General features: G+C 48.8%; 1 protein-coding gene across 5 annotated transcripts in view; it reads left to right on the plus strand.

Moving 5' to 3' along the window:
- Window positions 1–17,939, plus strand: part of ARHGAP23 (Rho GTPase activating protein 23) — a 635,536-nt gene that overhangs the window by 433,710 nt on the left and 183,887 nt on the right. For 4 of the 5 annotated variants that reach the window (XM_069634667.1, XM_069634666.1, XM_069634669.1 and 1 more), the window contains exon 6: window positions 8,186–8,240. In XM_069634667.1, the coding sequence (XP_069490768.1) occupies window positions 8,186–8,240 (55 nt within the window). Of the gene's footprint in view, window positions 1–8,185; window positions 8,241–15,583; window positions 15,980–17,939 lie in introns of those variants that run through there. The other variant, XM_069634670.1, reaches the window with a different exon arrangement.

Genomic DNA, 17,939 nt, shown 5'->3' on the forward strand with positions numbered 1-17,939 from the left:
CAGTGATTTACTTATTGCAAGTATTGACGGAGGAGTTGTAGATGCTCCATGGTGGAAAGTACAAATTGATGGTCACGAGTTAAGGATGATGGCGGATTCAGGCTCCAAATACACTGTAGTGGGAATTGATGCTTTGGAGATGTTGGGATTTACTGTGGATGACTTGGATGCTCCTGATATATGTCCCAGGAGACAAAGGGGTGCACCGATCAACATTCTGGGGTCAAAACCTGTAGAAATTGCATTCAAAGATGGAGCCATCATAGGTGTGTTATATGTGGCAGATGTGTGTCGCTGCTTAGCTGGAGAGATCAGAAGAAGCTCTAAACCGAAATGGCCCAGAGCCCATGATGTTCGTGGGGAAAGATGTGTGCCAGCAGTTTGCTGACCAGTCAGGGTGTTTGATGGGGTGTTGCCACTCAATTGTTCTGAAAAGGGGAGCAAAACCAGTAGTGCGCAAGGTTTGTGCTGTACCTTTATTGTTGAGAGAAAAACAAAAAAGTTGAGCTTAACCAACTCTGTAAGAATGATGTGAATGAACCAATAGAAGAAGCAGAGTGGATGTTCCCCGCGGTTATCCCACAGAAGGGAGACGGCAACATACGGACGTGTGTAGACATCAGGTCTCAACAACATTTGGGTGGACCGACATCCGCTACCTGAGGTGCGGGAAATGATCGCCCTGTTGCATGGTGCGAAGTATTTTGTGAGGATTGATCTGTCTAATGCATGTCACCAGATTGTTCTGCGTCCTGACTTGCTTTGTTGCCCCTTTTGGGGCATACCATTTTAAGAGAATGGCATTTGGTCTGGCCTCAGCTGTCGCTGTTTTTCATTGTGTGATAGAAAAGCTGTTCACATGTTTAGAGTTTGTAAGGTGATTCCAGGATGATGTTCTGGTATTCGTGCTGGACCTGGAGAGCAATGCTCGATATGTACGTGAGATAGTAGTATTTTGCATCAGGCAGGGCCGACGGCTAAGAAAGAAAAATGTCAATTTGGAATGACAGAGGTTTCCTATCTGGGGAATGTCATAGATTGGAGAGGCATCAGGCCTAAAACCAGTTTGTTGGATGCTGTGTTACAGGCCCCAGCACCCCAGAACAAAGATGCATTGAGAGCGTTCTTGTCATTATTACTCCAAATGTATCGACAGGTTTGCCTTGGAAGTGTGCTCATTTAAGGGGATTGTTGAAGTGTGCTAAGTATGACTGGAATGTGGAATGTCAGGAAGCATTCACGCTAATCAAGAAGAGCATCGTTGGTGCCCCCACACTTGGCATGTTCAATCCCTATTGCAAAACATATCTGATGACTGGTGCTAGCACAGTATGGCTAGGAGCTGCGTTGGTGCAATTGCAAGAAGGCAAGGAATGTGTCATTGTGTTTGCCTCTAGAGCTTTACAGGGAGCTAAAAAAAATGGAAAGGGACGCCCTGGCGTGTTTCTGGGCTATCAATCATTTAAAGTTTTTTTCTGTGGGGTGTGCCCTTCACGGTAGGTCCCTAGGAGTGATAGAGCTATCCCAGTGGTACTGGTCCCTAAAAAGACCAGTGTTGGGAAGACTGAAATCTGCTTTTGTGTGGAATACAGGGGGCTCAATCTGTCACAGAGGTAGCTGCTCACCCCATTCCTCGGGCAAAGGAGCCCATTGACCACCTCGGCTCTGCCAAGTATTTGAGTACCTTTTGACCTCACGGCTGGGTACTGGCAGGTCAGCTTGACAGATGGAGCGAGAGAGAGGTCAGCATTCTGAACCCCAGAAGGACATTATCAGTTCACTTGGATGTCCTTCGGATTGAAGAATGCCCCTGCCACTTTTCAGCGGATGGTTTACCAGATTTTGCCTGGACTGGAGAACTTCAGCGTCGCCTATCTAGACAACAATGTTGTGTTCAGCCACACCTGTGAGGATCACATAACCCACCTGAAACAAGTGCTTCAGGCTCTGCAGGTCTGACTATCAAGGCCACGAAGTGCCAGATCGCAGGGCACAGTGACTTACCTAGGCCACCTGGTCGGTTGAGGTAACAAACAACCTCTCGAAGCAAAGGTACAGGCTGTGAAGGATTGGGACATCCCCACCACACAGACGCAGGTGAGAGCCTTTCTAGGTCTCACTGGGTACTACCGGTCACTCATCAAGGGGTATGGGACCATTGCCATGCCCCTGAATGATGTAACTTCTAAGAAAATGCTAAAAAAGCCAACTTGGATGTCCGCCTTTGAAACCTCCTTTCAGGATTCAAAGGATGGATTGTGCAGGGCACCAGTCTGAAAGTGCCAGACTATGGTCAGGAGTTCATTATCCAGACAGACACCTGTAATTTGGGGATTGGAGCAGAGTTATATGTATAATTAATAATTGGTTATATATAACATGCTTAATACCGAGAGGTTTCCAAGCGTGGCCCTGGGGATCGAACCTGTGTTGCTCTGCATCGACTTGCTTCCAAGGTGAGCGCATTGCCCCTGAGCTATCCTCCCTAGACACAGCTGAACTCTCAAGGGGTAGAGCAACCTACCCCCTACATTAGCAGGTGATTGACAAAAAGGGAAAGGAACTGGGCTGTTGTTGAAAAAGAGGCTTAAGCGGTCACGTGGGACATAAAGAAGCTGAAGCCCTACATCTTTGGGTCACACATTACAATCCAGACAACCACCGGCCTCTTCGATGGTTAATGGCCATGCAAAGGGAGAACCCTAAGCTTTTGCTTTAGTCCATATCCCTACAGGGTTTAGATATGGACATCCAGCACAGGCCAGGCTCCCAGCATGGAAAAGCAGATGGCCTCAGCCACTACTTTCGCCTTGATGACGAACAAGACCCGCAATAGAGTGGTGGTTCACATGTTGAGGCTGGGGGGGCATGTGAGGAATCAGACCGTCCGCACGGTGGGTGTGCGCTCACCTGGGCTTTTTGGAAATTTTAAATGAAATTGAAAGATGGTAGATCAACCTCTGGAAAATGTGTGGGGCTAATCTGCGCATGTTGCTATGCTCACTGCACGACATACACATAGACCTGTGTACTCTGGGTGGACACAGCCTAAGAGCGCAGTCCTCCTTGTCACATTTAGTTGGAATGCGACACCCAGGAGTACATCAAGGCATCTCAAAAGGGGAGGGTTATATCTTCCTCCTGCCAAAGCCAACATAATTAAATAACAAAGGCTTCATGGATCCACCATATCCTTTGTAGGCCCTGCTGGTGGCAGTGACGCATACTGATTAGAGTTCCACTCCAACACATTTCATATGCTTCTGTGTCAACCTGAAGCTAGCTCCTGCCTCTTAGTATCAATGACATTGAGCTATCATGTCTGGTACATGTGTTTACAGTAGGCAACCCCTGCAGGAGAACCCCATTCAGAGGGTAGGAGTATGTGATTTGATGGAGACAGTCTGTTCTCGCCACAACCTCAATGGCGGCCTGCCTTTGGAACCACAGAGAGCTCAATTAATCAGAGAGACCCTTTGACCCACAACAGAAAGGAAGATGGGTGGGACTTAGTAGTAAATGTTTTCACCCCTTTACCGTTCCTGTTGCAAAGCACTCTGGTCATGATCTCACATATAACAGAAGATTGTTGGTGGGGACCCAGGATTGGTTCATTAAGGTAGGCTTAGCCTACATCAATCACTGTGGCACATTTGGCTTTAAAAGAAGGTTGAGCCCCTCTTTTGGTAGATCATCTGAAGACTTTGCAAGGAGTAGCAAGAAGAACTCATTGGGACCCTAGCTGTAGGTACAGGCTGCCTTACATCTTCCACCAGTGAAGGAGGGCCAGGAATTCCAAGGGGGAAGCAAGATCCCTCCCCTAAACATCTCCCAGGGAACAGAGGGAGATACTGAACCCAGAGGACCCTACCAGCAGCTCCAGAACCCTGTACCCCGCCAGCACAGAGCAAGCAAGCTTCCTGGGTGGGGAAGTCTCTGAACCAAACCAAGGACAAGGCCATTGCCTGCAACAATCTCCTCTGCTTTGGTCTGTCCTCCTTAAAGGACAACATGAGCCCAGGCAAGAAGCTAGGAGGAGTGCATCAACCAGCGTCTACCTTAAGGGACATTTTCGAGGCAGTCCGAGTCCCTCGAGCTGCAACCGACTGCACAGCTGACTGTTGTCAAGCCGCAGTCGCTCACACCATCCGAGATGCCTTGACCAGTGCTTCAGACCCGCCACCCAGCAGGTAGACAACAATTCCTGACCCCGAGCCGCCGTGTAGATCAGCTTGCAGCTGTCCATCCAGCCTCTCTGGTGAACTGCCTGCCGCCTGATACCCACAGCTGTCTCTCATCTTGTACTGTGTTGCAGAAGCTGCAAAGCGCCCTGAAACCGACCTACACTGTCAAGTACCAAGAACTACTACAAGCGCAAGGTACATTCTGGTCCTGTCCCGCTGGTCCTTCTCTGAAGACCCCTAGTGACATTTTACAACCTCTTTCTCCCTTTGTGCTGAAACCAAGTATCCTTGAACTATGTTCAGCAATTACTTTACCGACTAGACTCCTGTCAGTATCCAGAGTGCATCCCCTTTCTTTCTTGAAACTGTCTGTCCCCTGCATTCCTTCACATGGTGGTTTGTATTTTGTAGTGTGCTCGAACTGTCAGTTGTGATAATAATAAAGTAGATATTTGTATACAACCTTGACTGGACAGTCCCTTTTATCATTGGGTAATAATTGTATTTTCGCTGTGGTGCAACTAACCAACGATCCACAACCTTGCAGAGATAAGACTGCCGTTTCGTCCACGTTACCACAATTGGACAAGGACATTTACAATTTGCTTGTCTTTCCAATCTATTCGTATCCCTTCTGGTGTACTAGAGGTGTGGGGCTGATTGGTGGTTTAGAAACCGATATTCATCCCTAGCCCACTGGTGCCTCGGAAGTTGAATTGTCACAGTTGGGCATCAGTTCTACCGGAAGTGATGTGCATAAAGCAGTAATGCAGACATAGGCATCGGCAGTTCCTTTAAAGCATTCCTTAACATGGTTACATTGGTAATGGTGACGGCAAGGGTGTCCAGACAAGTGCTCGACTGTAAATTGGTCGAAAGACAAATGGTCGACATAATTTGGTCGAAAACCAAATGGTCGAATTTTTTTTTAAATTTATATATGTATTTTTTTGGTTTTCGTTTAGGCAAAAGAAGGGTTTTTTAGAAAAAAAAAAGGGGGTTGGGGGGGGGGGACTGGTGTCTGGTAACCGACGGCAAGCCTGGTAGTGTTTGGTTATTGCATTGGCACCTAGAAGGGGGAAACGGGGGGACATACATAAGTGTGGTATACATTTTGGCACTGTATCAGTATATCAACACATACAATGTATGTATTAACATTGTTTCTCGTTGGGCTAGGACATACAGGGGAGTTTATCCAGGGGGGAAAGTTTCCCATTTTCTGTCTAACAGGTGGCGCTTGAGCCTCGTTTTAAATAAGTCCATTGGTTGAATTGCTTTGATGTGGGGAGAAGAGCGTTCCAGTGATTTCAGGCCCCTACATGGACGAAGCAGAGTCGAAGTAACCACAGGGCGGATGGGGACTGAAAGGGGGAGCAGAGAGAGATGCAGTCAGCAAGGTAGTGGGTCGTAAAGGGCCATGGATTGGTTTGAAGACAAGGAGTACACACTAGAAGAGAGGAACATTTTAAAAACCTATTGGTGTGAGGAACAGGGCGAAGAGTTTTGGCGCGTTGCTGTGTATGGAGAGCTTCCTAACATATAGGCTGTTACTCTGACCGCAGAGGCAGTGGCAAGGAAGTGTGTGTGGGGTTTAGTGGCATATGGTTGCTTTAATGGTTAATGCCAGGTTTCTGCCTGGCAAAAGGGAGGGCATATGGGTGTTGCTGCTGATGGTGTTAGGTCCTGCCCAAGCCACGAGTACAGATGGCACGTCCTACCACATAGTGCAGGGTGGATGCCAGTGGTGTTGGAGAAAGGTTTAGCCCCCATGAGTGGGGCAGCAGTCTGCCTTTCAGGGGGCAGGGGGCGGGGGGCAGATGGCTGGTGCAGCATTTAGAGTCCATCCTATCTGGGTGGAGCAAGGGTGACGGACCATGTCCAACTGATGGGGCCAGGGCTTTGCCTATTGCTGCTAAGACACGTGACCAGTCCTATGGTAAGCGTGTGTGAGCAGAGCGTGGAATGTGCTTTGAATATTCTCCATCTGATGGGTGCACAGGTAGGTTGTATTAACTGGGACAGCAGTCTATTAGAGATGGGGCAGGTAGATGCTTTGGATCGTGACAGGGTGTGTGCTACCGGAAGTGCAAGTGTGTTCCATGTAAAGTGACAAAGGTCTGTCTGTTGGCAAACGTGGATAGGTTCTATGCAAAGTACCAACGCTCTGTGTGTTGGCAAGCAACTGTAGGTTCTATGCAAAGTACCAACGCTTTGTGCGTTGGCAAGCATGGGTAGGCTCTATGCGAAGTACCATAGCGCACGTGTAGACACTATGCAAAGTACCAAAGCTGTGTGTGTTGGCAAGCAAGTGTGGATTCTATGCAAAGTACCAAAGCTCTGTGTGTTGGCAAGCAAGTCTAGGTTCTATGCAAAGTACCAAAGCTCTGTGTGTTGGCAAGCAAGTCTAGATGCTATGCAAAGTACCAAAGCTCTGTGTGTTGGCAAGCAAGTGTAGCTGCTATGCAAAGTACCAAAGCTCTGTTTGAAGTCAAGCATGTGTATGTTCCATGCAAAGTACCGAAGCTGTGTGTGTTGGCAAGCAAGTGTGGGTTCTATGCAAAGTACCAAAGCTCTGTGTGTTGGCAAGCAATTCTAGGTTATATGCAAAGTACCAAAGCTCTGTGTGTTGGCAAGCAAGTCTAGATGCTATGCAAAATACCAAAGCTCTGTTTGAAGTCAAGCAAGTGCATGTTCCATGCAAAGTACCAAGGCTCTGTGTGTTGGCATGGCAGGCATGAGTAGGTTATGTTATGTTATGTTACTTGGCATTTATATAGCGCCTTATGTGTCATTGGTATGAACTTCAAGCGCTGGTAGGTTGAACGCCCTCGGGAACCGCAGTTCAAGTCAGTGGAGAGAGAGAGAGAGTGTCGTATGTTGCGTGGGCGCACCGGATATGTGTGCAGCTGGTGTGGTTGTTGCATGACCGCTGCTTCTTTATGGTAGGTGTGGTTCTGAGGAAATCAGTTGGATGTGTTCAGTCTGGAGGGTGGACACCCAGACTAAATTCTGACTGCGTTAGGCCTGAGGAGACGCCTAAGCTAGCCGGTATGTGCTCAGCTAGCTGTGTTTTATTAGGATGATGAGGTGTTCGTGGGGTCATCTTAGTATGAGAACAGCTAGGCCGAATGTGTCATAGTATAGCTGTGTTCTAGTTGCATGATAGTGTATAGGAGAGAGTAGGTGTAGTAGTGTCATGTGGCGATTATCAGTAACATCAGTAACAGTTCACTTAATCCGTTCCTTCTACTCGATCCATTCCATCCATTTGATCCGTTCCATCTACTCCGTCACTCCAGCCACTCCATCCTTTCCATCCGTTCCATTCGTTCTTTCTGTTCCATCCGTTCCATCTATTGCATCTGTTCCATCCACTCCATCCGTTCTGTGCAAAGTACCAAAACTCTGTGTGTTGGAAGGCATGGGTAGGTGCTATGCAAAGTACGTTTGCATGGCAAGCATGGGTAGGTTCTATGCATAGTGCCGGGTTGCACCTAGTGGGAAAGTTGGTAGAATCTATGGAAAGTGCAATGGCTCTGCGTGTTGAACTGAAGGCTGATGGCAAGTCCCACAGATGGCACCCGCCGTTCTGTTTTGGGGAGAAAATGTGGAATGGCCCTGGTAAAGTGCCACGATCCTCTCTGTGGCTGGTGATGGGTGGGTAGGAGAGGGCAGCTGCCACACATTGTGGCAGGACTCTGTTTGGGGTTATGGAGTGGTGCATCCCACAGATGAGGGCCACAATGGGGGGGTGTGTGGCCGGCTACCAGGCCCCCTCATGCCCTCCCATACTTCCAGGGTCTTCACTGTGAGTAGCAGGTCATGCGTGTACAGGTGTAGCGGAACACAGGCACATGAAAGGGACCATGAATTGTTCTACGGTTACATGTCAGGGCAAGGGTAAGTCTTCCAAGAAGTGCCAGGTGCATGTCCCAGCTGATGTGTGAACTCTTGCCTTCTCCTTCGATTCTTTTCTGACATTGCTTTTCTGCCCACAGTGAAGATGCCCTGGACCTGTGCATCATGCCCAAGGATGAGGACATCCTGCAGCTGGTGAGTATGTGTAGGGTATCCAAACTCCATGTCGCTGCGCACACTCACACAAGACTGTCCGAAGCGAGTGCCTCGTGCCAGCTTCAGAGCTGCCACCCACAGAGGAGACCCCATGTACCACCTGGTGATCACTGCGCCCAGCAGTCTCTTCGTAATGTACTGTCAACATGATAGAATTAGGCACCTCTTAACAGGAAGACCTAGCTTAACACCACCTGGGGTTCAGAAGTACACATGCACCCCAGAGTCCCCCTCCTAGTGAGCCCCAGGAACCTTCCAGCAGAGATGCTTTAGAAAAAGTATCATTTTCATTCTGCATGTGTGTGAGGGGCTCCTGATAGGACACCCTCAAAAGGCACCTCAGCCAGGAGTCTTTATGTTAGTGATTCTCGTCTGCCAGGTGCTCTCTGACTGCTGCTTCACCCGCTCCTCCTTTCACCTGTGCAGGGCAGACTTGGCCAAGTTTCATTCAGGCAATACGTGTTTCGCGAGAAAGGCTCCTCTTGACTCATAGCATTTAATGGTCATCAGCCTAATGGCAGAGAAGCTTGGTCAACTTTGCCATCCTGCTCAACCGTCTCCGCGATAACATGGGTATCACCGATCAGGCCCTGGCATGGCTGACCTCCTTCCTCTCTGACAGACCCTCCCAGGTCCAACTTGGGTCCTTCCTCTCCTCTATTTCAATCTCTACCTGTGGTGTTCCCCAGGGGTCTAACCTCTCTCCCTGGCTGCTCAACCAATACCTGCACTTCTTGCCCACCGCATTGCTGCTCTCTGCCCCAACTTTCAGTGCTATGCAGGTGACACTCAAATCATTTTCAGGCTCCCCTCTGCCACCTCTTCTCCTTCTCTCATCTCTAACTGTCTATCTGCCATGCAAGAGTGGTGTGCCACCAACAATCTCTGCCTTAATGCCACTAAGACCGAGATTCTCCTCATCAGCACACCTGCCCCTCCTTTCCTGTCACTCTCTGGCCGGCCTCTCTTGGCCCTCTTCCTGCTCCCACCTCCGAGGCTTAAAACCTCAGGGTCATCTTCGACTCCACACTTTCCTTCTCTCCTCACATCTCTGATGTCTCTAAGAAGTCACACTACCAGCTGCACCTCCTCTGAGGTATTCTTCATTTCCTCTCCTTGCCCCAGAAGCTCACTGACTTCAGAGCTCTGGTTCTCTCCAGGCTGGACTACTGCAACAGCCTCTTTCTAAATCTGCCTGTCTCTACTCTCTGCAACTCATCCAAAACAGGACTGCAAGACTTGTCCTTGGCCTCAAGCCCAAGGAACGTATCTCTAGAGGACTGAAATCTCTGCACTGGATCCCAGTGGCGGCGAGGATTAAGTCAAAGCCCTCTGCATTGTCCACAAGGCCTTCTGGGGCATGGGATCTCAATACCTACAACTCTCGCTTCCTAAATACCTTCCTTCTCGAGCTCTTCGCTCACCTGCCTCCAACTTCCTGAGAGTTAGTCGCTTCTCAAAGCAGCGAGTTGGTGGTAGATCTCTTTCTTCTGCTGGGGCCTCCCTTTGGAAAAGCCTCCCTGCCTCTCTGCCTCTCTGAAACTTGAGGAGAACCATCTGCGTTCCGAAAGCACCTCAAGACCTTCCTCTTTGCTTCTGTTTTCTCTCCCCCTCTCCTCTGCTGATCTCCTGGCTGAATCTGCACTGGTTACCTGGCTACCCTCTGATCTGGGGCCCAGATCCCCTCCCCGCCAGTTACACACCTGCACTGCCCTCTGGCAACCCATGCACTCAGGGACTGTTTCTGTATCCCTACAGCCCCGACAAGCACTTGATAACACCCGATGTCTGTACTTGCCACCAGATGGCCGCACTTTTGTTATTGTTTTTATTTATTCTACTATTATCCTATGTATTGCATCTCCCCTCCCCTTTCCCCTGCACTTTTCCCCTTCCCCCCAACCCCTGCACTTGTGCGATCTCAATGTCACCTGGCCTAGTAGGATCGTTGTCTCTGTCCTCCCTCTGTTTCCCCTCCCTTGCCTCGCATTGAAACACTTGTGTATAGGCGCGTTATAAATGCCATATCATAACATAACATGCCTGTTCATCCTCAAAATCCACACCTGATCCGATGATCACTAAATGCGACTAGCATGAATGTGCGGCTTGTGCATGAAACACACGGCGACGGATTAAAATGTATCCATAAAGCACAATATTAAAAAATCACTATATATAAGTGCCGATCTTTCATATCTTAATTGCATGGACACGCGTAGCAGCTGGAATCCTCTCGTGCAACCCTCATCTGGAGCATAGGCAGATGATCCGCAGTCCGGCCACAGATTCCTTGCTGTCCAGATCTGCATGGACTGCAGCAGATTCCTTGCTGTTCCGGGCCGCATGGACTGCAGCAGATTCCTTGCTGTCCAGGGCCGCATGGACGGCAGCAGATTCCTTGCTGTCCAGGGCCGCATGGACAGCAGCAGATTCCTTGCTGTCCCGGGCGCATGGATGGCAGCAGATTGCTTGCTGTCACGGGCCGCATGAACGGCAGCAGATTCCTTGCTGTCCCGGGCGCATGGATGGCAGCAGATTGCTTGCTGTCGCGGGCCGCATGAACGGCAGCAGATTCCTTGCTGTCCCGGGCTGCATGAAAAGCAGCAGCATTGCTTGCCTGCCTTTCACTGGGGCTTCCCATGTTAGGTAGCGCTGTCCCGACTCTCCAGGGCTTTCAAGCGGAAACCGGCGCAGAGGGACTGTAGTCCCTGTGTTACACATATGTAGCACATTAGATGCGTGTGCGTGTGTCACGGGCGATACACAAGTTCATTCATTGCATTCTGAGCTGTGGACACAGTGGGGGGTCATTTGGATGATAGCGGAGGGGGGAGCATTTCTTAATTTAGCAAATTATAAACAATACACTTTTTGGCATGAAGTTGGGGCGTGGTCTGCAAAGACCAAATCTGCCTCCCCCACCCGCTCCATGCAGGAGACGCACATGCATCGTCATCTTTATTGAATGCAATGAGGACGGAGAGACTGAACCGGAGTTGGGGGTCCTCTGGTGGATAATAACGCATATCCCCAATTTTGATCTGTTGCCATTTGTGAGATCTGTATCAGCCCAGATGTTAGAAGCTGTGCGCAGGGCCCCTGGTCAGCAAGGATCGGCGGGCCACACATGGGTTCTTGGACTGAATCCACACACCTCTGCCGCCACAAGGCAGGGTCTTGAGTGGGGGCAAGAAGTGGTTTGTGATCCCTAGCGCCAATGCAATGCAGCCCGCCACATCGCTGCAGACCATTTGCAGTTCCTTCCTAAATGACCTCCATATCGGCCAGGCACCTGCAAACCTGGTCTCTCCAGAAATCCATCCCTGCATTTGCCATCAGCCCTGGCCAGTATAGTCACTGGCGAGGGACCGGAGCTATCATAGCCAAAGAAATCTAGAGAGCCGCACTTTCCAAACTCCTGATGAAGACCGTCGCGGTTCTCCGGTCGGGTAACGGAAATCTTGCCACCTCCGTTTGGTGTCCAGCTGCAGGGGGACCATTTTCCTAATCAAGTGAAGTCAGCATTTTGGACCAATGCATTCCCCTGTGCGTTTAACAGAATTCAGGCTAACACCTAGGTTTTTGTTCTGGCTATGAGGTGGTGCTTAAGTGCCACCTGAGAGCCAAAACTATTACATTGAAGTGCAGGCAGATGTGAGGAGCTTCTCTGTTTACCCTTCCATTCACTGCCCACGGTCATGCTAATCCCACCCACTACTTGCCCCTCTTCACCCAAAATATATCCTGCCAGCATCTCTTTGTGCTGGCTCTATCAAACAGTTCTTTTGAACTTTGACCTGCCAGTGTTATATCCCAGCACTTTGCTGAGAGTTACTGGCTAGAAATTGCAGTTCTGAATGTGCTCCTGGTGTAATCAAAATATCTTAACCACGTGATTAATAAGCAGTGTCTGTGTCCACACTTAGTTCCTTGAACTGAACTCCGGTTAAAAACAAGCCAACAGTTTTGACTTGTGTATAGGTATTAGATGGGCATTTACCTAGCACTGTTACCATATGCCCAGGTGCTTGCATGATTTTTCAGCTATAAGCATTTTATGCCCAAAAAGGTGCTTGCCCGATTTTCCAGCTGTCGCCATCTTCTGGCCAAGTAGTGTAATTACAGCAGTGCCTGGCAAATGCCTATAAGCTTTCTGACACAAAAGCCAAAACTGTTGTCTTTGCCAATGTTCAATGCTTTTGTCTGTAAGAGTAAATTGGGTACTATTGGTAGCGGGCCATTGGAGAGGCATGGTACTGCATTGCTGACAATATTCCTGCATTGTTACCGTTTAAGTTCAAGTCATTTTAAGTAGTGCATTTTGTGTTTTCATTGGCGACAGGTGGTGATGTCGGTGTATTGATCTGGGTGGTCCTTTGTTTGACTGCCATGTGAACATTATCAGTGTACAGGTGAACATGGGCGTGGCCTACTAATGATGGACGCAAGGGAGGGGGTTTCATGTAGGCCTTGACTCGCCATGGGTTGGGGAGGAGGAGGGTTATTGGGCTATTCTGCTTTCGAAGCAAAGAAGACGCCCAGCTCGATGCCTTATCCCCAAACGCATTGAGGGTTGAAGTTGCTCCAGTGGAATTTGGGGTTTGCCGTGCTTGGTTTATGGAGCAGAGAATGCCCTGAGCTGTGGGCACAGAGTTGCTGGAGGACATGCTGCTCTCTCAGCTGTATTCGGATATGCAGTGCACACTGTCCTGTGTTTAGGGACAGCTTTCCAAACGTATCAGTTGAAATGGGTCCTGGGGCCCTGGGACCCTCCCCGGAACAGAAGTCCAATGTTTGCAGTCTTATGACACAGAAACATACTCCTTTAGTTTGGACATTGAAAATGTGGAGCACACAGGTTGCAGAATAATGAACTTGTGCAATCCAGGTGTAGACTGCGCCTAGGCTCACCTTGTTAGTGAGTCCATTGGTTCTATGTCATTCCATGGCCAGGTTTTTTTTCCATGGAGTTTTTTGCTGCCGATTTTTGGCCGAAAACACTTGTATGTTTTTTTTTTTAATTTGGGGGTTCTCCCCTTTCCCTTCCCAGTTTGTTCTTCCTATTCCTCGCACCCCCTGCCCCTTATACCTCTTTACCCATCCCTCCCCATATTTTTCTATTACTTTTTTCGGCCAAATATCGGCGGAAAAACTCCTGAAAAAAAACTTGTGATGAATGAACGTCATACCATTGTATTCCTTTAAGTAAGATTGTGGACTACTGCATAATAAGATGTAGCCCTAACTTTGTGCCAAGTGAAACAATCTAATCTAATGTAGTCTAACATCAAATCTAACAATATAATCAAAGGCCAGATGTGTGTTTGAGAAAAAAATGCAAGATACGGACAGCTGTGGTTGCGCCAAATTGAATTGGTGTTCAAGTAAAAAGTTAACTTGTTTTTTTGTAAAAGGTAATTTTGAAGTTTATTTAAATGTATTTCAAATATTCTTTATCTTTGTGCAAATTACATTTTTTAGAAAAATATCCTTTGTTCCCTGGTCCTCTACACGTGTTTCACCAGTAGGTAGCGTACTGGCTCATCAGGAGGAATTGAATGGATGATTTAAGTGTTCATGTTTCCACATTTTTCAGCATTTTCCAAAAGGTACACAGTTGATGACTCTCTTCGCATGTATGCGCTTTTGGGCGTTTCATTGTTGCCGCTGACGAGCCACATGTAAGGGCTCAACATGGGTCTGCCCTGCTTGTTGGTTCGGACGACCTTAAGGAGGACTTGTCCTTTGTAGCGAAATTGCTTCCTTAGTCCTCCCATAAGAGACTCATAGATTCAAAATGTTTTCAGCATGTTTAGATGTATGTTTGTCTGATGCAGCAGCTTCACCTGTTGTCACCGCTAGAGGGAGCTGTTGGTTTAGGATATGCAGTGGTCCTACTGTGAAAACTGGTCTTAAATAATACACCAACAGGACTGCGCTTGTCCTGTCATTATTACAGAATTTAATATTCACAGGCAAGAAATCTTGTCCTCAAACCAAGTCATTGCCCTAGGCGACACGTGTTTCAACCAATTTTGGTACTTTTCAAGGCTGCACAATGGCAGGTAAATTCTTGTTACAAATTCTTCCCTTGAGTTAACCAATCAGTATTCCATCAAATTAAATCAAAGGTGAAAGTACCAATCAGTGTTTCTTTTACTGACAACCACGTCAGTTATTGCAAATTAATAACTACATCTCTGAATACATTTGAGCATATTGTGTTTAAACGTGTGTCCACACTCCTTAAGTATACATAGATCTCTGTGCAACGTGATCATAATTTAGGGTTTCCTGTTAGGATCATCCTTGCTGCATTCGGCGTGCATGCACGCACGGTACAGGCTGCTTTTGCAGGCACCTCCCTCTTGCAGTAGCCATCCATGTTCTTACCACCTCCTTTCCTTGTTACTCTTGTTTCCCGACATTAACATCCTACTGTCAAAGAGTGACTAATACCTTTTCAGCAAACATATCGTGTTTCGGTTTCCTGCTGGCTGTAATCACTGTCATGTTACAATCTGCAGCCATTATCCACCTCGCTGGATTCGTTTGACTTCTTCGTAATGTAAGCACCTCACAGGGTGCCTCAGACTTTTTTCCCAGCTATAAGGCGGGTAAGGGGGCGGGGCAGTAGGAACATCACATTGAAATGGGGCCCCCTCCAACAGCCCTGACACATCTTCAGCCTCCTCTCTTCACCCTTAGCTCTTTGAGGTGGTCTTAAAGTGCACTAAAGCGCTATAGAAGCAACCTATGAAATATAATGCCGCCTTCTTCCTTCCCCCAACCCGGCCACTCCGGTGGCCTGTCGGCTGTGCAAAGCACTTTGTAAGCAACCAGCACAACAAATAAGAATGTGTTATGTATATAACACGTTTGTGAAAGTGCTGTACATAGAACTTTTCATCTAGGATTATTTTACCCAACCATAGTTGGTGACGTCGGGAGGATGAAAGGCTGAAGTGGCCCTACGGAATTCGCGCCTGCAAGTCCCACGCATCTGAGCAGCGAACGGCCAACCTGCGGAGCTATCTTGGCGACATGTAATAGTATGCTGCCCCCCCTGCTTTGCTGCTCACTCGCCGAGCTATGGCCCCGGGAGCTCTGCGGCGGCGGAGGAGGAGGAGGGCTATGTGAGCTCCGGCGGGCCTGCACAGGCCGCGTGTACCGCCATGCGAGGGCTGCCGCGGCGCCCGCTCTATTCCGGGCAGCGCCGGCGCGGCGCTCAGGAATGCCCTGGCCTGGGCACGCCGCCGCGGAGGGGGCTGGCCCCCGGCCAGGGCTCGAGCTCGGTGGGCTCCGCTTGCCGAGAGGAGCGGCGCATTCCTGTGGTCTTCGCGGCGGCCAATGGGATGGGCTCCCGGCCAGTGACGTAGGCAGAGCCCGGCTGACAGCTCTCCGCCCGCGGGCCCCCGCCGTCCCCCGCTATCCCCTTCTCGCGCCGTCGGAGGGGCCCGGCCTTCTCCTTCGCTCGCTCCCCGCCGGGCAGCAGAACCTGTGCCCGGGGGCCGGGTCAGGGGCTGGAGGCCGGGGGACCGGCGAGGAAGGGTCGCCTGCCTCCTGGGCGGATTCTTGGGGATCCATTGAAGGAGCTGCAGAGCAGCCGTCCCTGGGGCGGGCGCTGTGCGCGCGCGCCTGGCTCTGAAGGTCCCGACGCTCGGATATGCAGTGACAGGCCGGCCAGCAGCACCGGAGCAAGGTTTTACGCCGGGGTGAGGTTGCAGATGTGCCTTTCACACTGGCGGACATGCATGCATGCATGCATGCATGCATGCTTGCTAGACGTGTGAGATGTTTACATCCGAGGGACACGCCCGCCCATCACTAGCTCACTTCCCCTCGGAGAGGCAGGCAGCCGGCTGTGGAGACGTGTTCTAATCGCTATTGCTTCCTCTTGGGGGGGGGGGGGACATGGAGCAACAGGCTGGGGCTGTAGAGAATTATGTCTATGCAGAGTAACATGCTGGGACAGTGGATACTTGTACTATTAATTACTTCCTCTGGGATGGACAGGCTTGGGCTATGGAGACCTGTTCCATTGATTTTAATCGCGTCCTCTGTGCGGGACAGAGTGGGCCAGTAGAGACATGTTCTATTGATTGTAATCAATTCCTCTGGGAGGGACAGACTGGCTACGGAGACGTGCGCTGCTGATTTTAATTCGTCTGGGAGGGACAGGCAGGTGCTGTAGAGACGTGCTCTGTTGACAGTATTACATCCGTGGGAAGGTACAGCCTAGGACAGTGAAGGCTTGTTTTAATTCCTCTAAGAGCGACAGACTAGGTCTGTGGGAACATGTCCTGTTGTTTTTAATTACTTCCTCTGGGAGCGACAGGTTAGGGCTGGGGAGGTGTGTTGTACTGATTTTAATTTCTTTGAGAGAGACAGGCTAAGGCTGTGGAAACATGCTCGGGTGATTTCCACGGGAGAGATAGACTTCGGCTGTGGAGAGCTGTTCTCTTGATTTCTGCAGGAGGGATAGGTTTGGCCTGTGGGGAGGTGTTCTACTGTTTTCCTCTGGGGAAAGGCTGGGTTTGTGGATAAATCTTATATTTTTAATTACTTCCTCTGGGAGAGACAGGCTGCGGCTGTGGAGGCGTGTTCAGTTAACAGTATTATTTCCTCTAGGCAGGACAGATTAGGTCAATGGAAACATGCTCTATTGATTTCCTCCGCAAGGGATATGCTAGGGCTGTGGAGAGGTGTTCGATTGACTTTCTCTAGGAGGGCTAGGTATGGCCTGTGGGAAGGTGTTCAGTTGACTTCCTCTAGGAGAGACAGGCTGCGGCTGTGGAGGTGTGTTCATTTAACAGTATTATTTCCTCTAGGCAGGACAGATTAGGTCAATGGAAACATGCTCTATTGATTTTCTCTGCAAGGGATAGGCTAGGGCTGTGGAGAGGTGTTCAATTGACCTCTAGGAGGGATAGGCTAGGGCTGTGGAGAGGTGTTCCATTGTTTTCCTCTGGAAAGACAGATTACTTCATCTGAGAGGGACAGCGTAGGGCTGTGGAGACGCGTTGTTTTGATTTTATTTACATCCTCTGGAAGCGACAGGTTAGGACTGTGGAGGCATGTTCTATTGCGTGCGCCAAAACCTATAGATGCTTAGGTGGTCTAATGTCGTCTTGCGTATTCACAAGCAATATATCTGCTACCTGTTCCTCTTTAAAGAGAAGTTTAATCTCATCACAACAGCCTAAATCTGAATTAATACATATTCCAGCATGCTCTTTTTTTAAAATTAATTGTATAAATACATTCGTAGTACATTCATTATTCTCCTTATTACACAACTGCATAAGACTCAGCGGGTAAGCGATATTCAGTGCTAGATAGTTTGCTAAACATTTTAAAACGACATTAATTCATTAAACTCTACAGTAAGAATGCTGTATCATCCATTCTCTCAATTAAGAATAATTAATTCTATCATCATGCATTTATCCCAATCCAACATGTTTCTTTCCTTCTAACCAATTAAAAAGGAGTTTCTTCAGGGGGCACTGTCTGCCTCTCCGCTATCTTTTTTTTCTATTGACTAACTTGTCAAATCCCATGTCATATTATTTTAATATTATTAACAAACACTTCTCATTGGGCTGATTGCAACTCCGTTGTCCTTAGATTCTCGGATTCAGGTATGATTTAGTTGACTTGCGTTTCAGATTC

The sequence above is a fragment of the Ambystoma mexicanum genome, chromosome 13, assembly GCF_040938575.1.
Source record: "Ambystoma mexicanum isolate Mex_15411 chromosome 13, UKY_AmexF1_1, whole genome shotgun sequence".
Lineage (NCBI taxonomy): Eukaryota > Metazoa > Chordata > Amphibia > Caudata > Ambystomatidae > Ambystoma > Ambystoma mexicanum.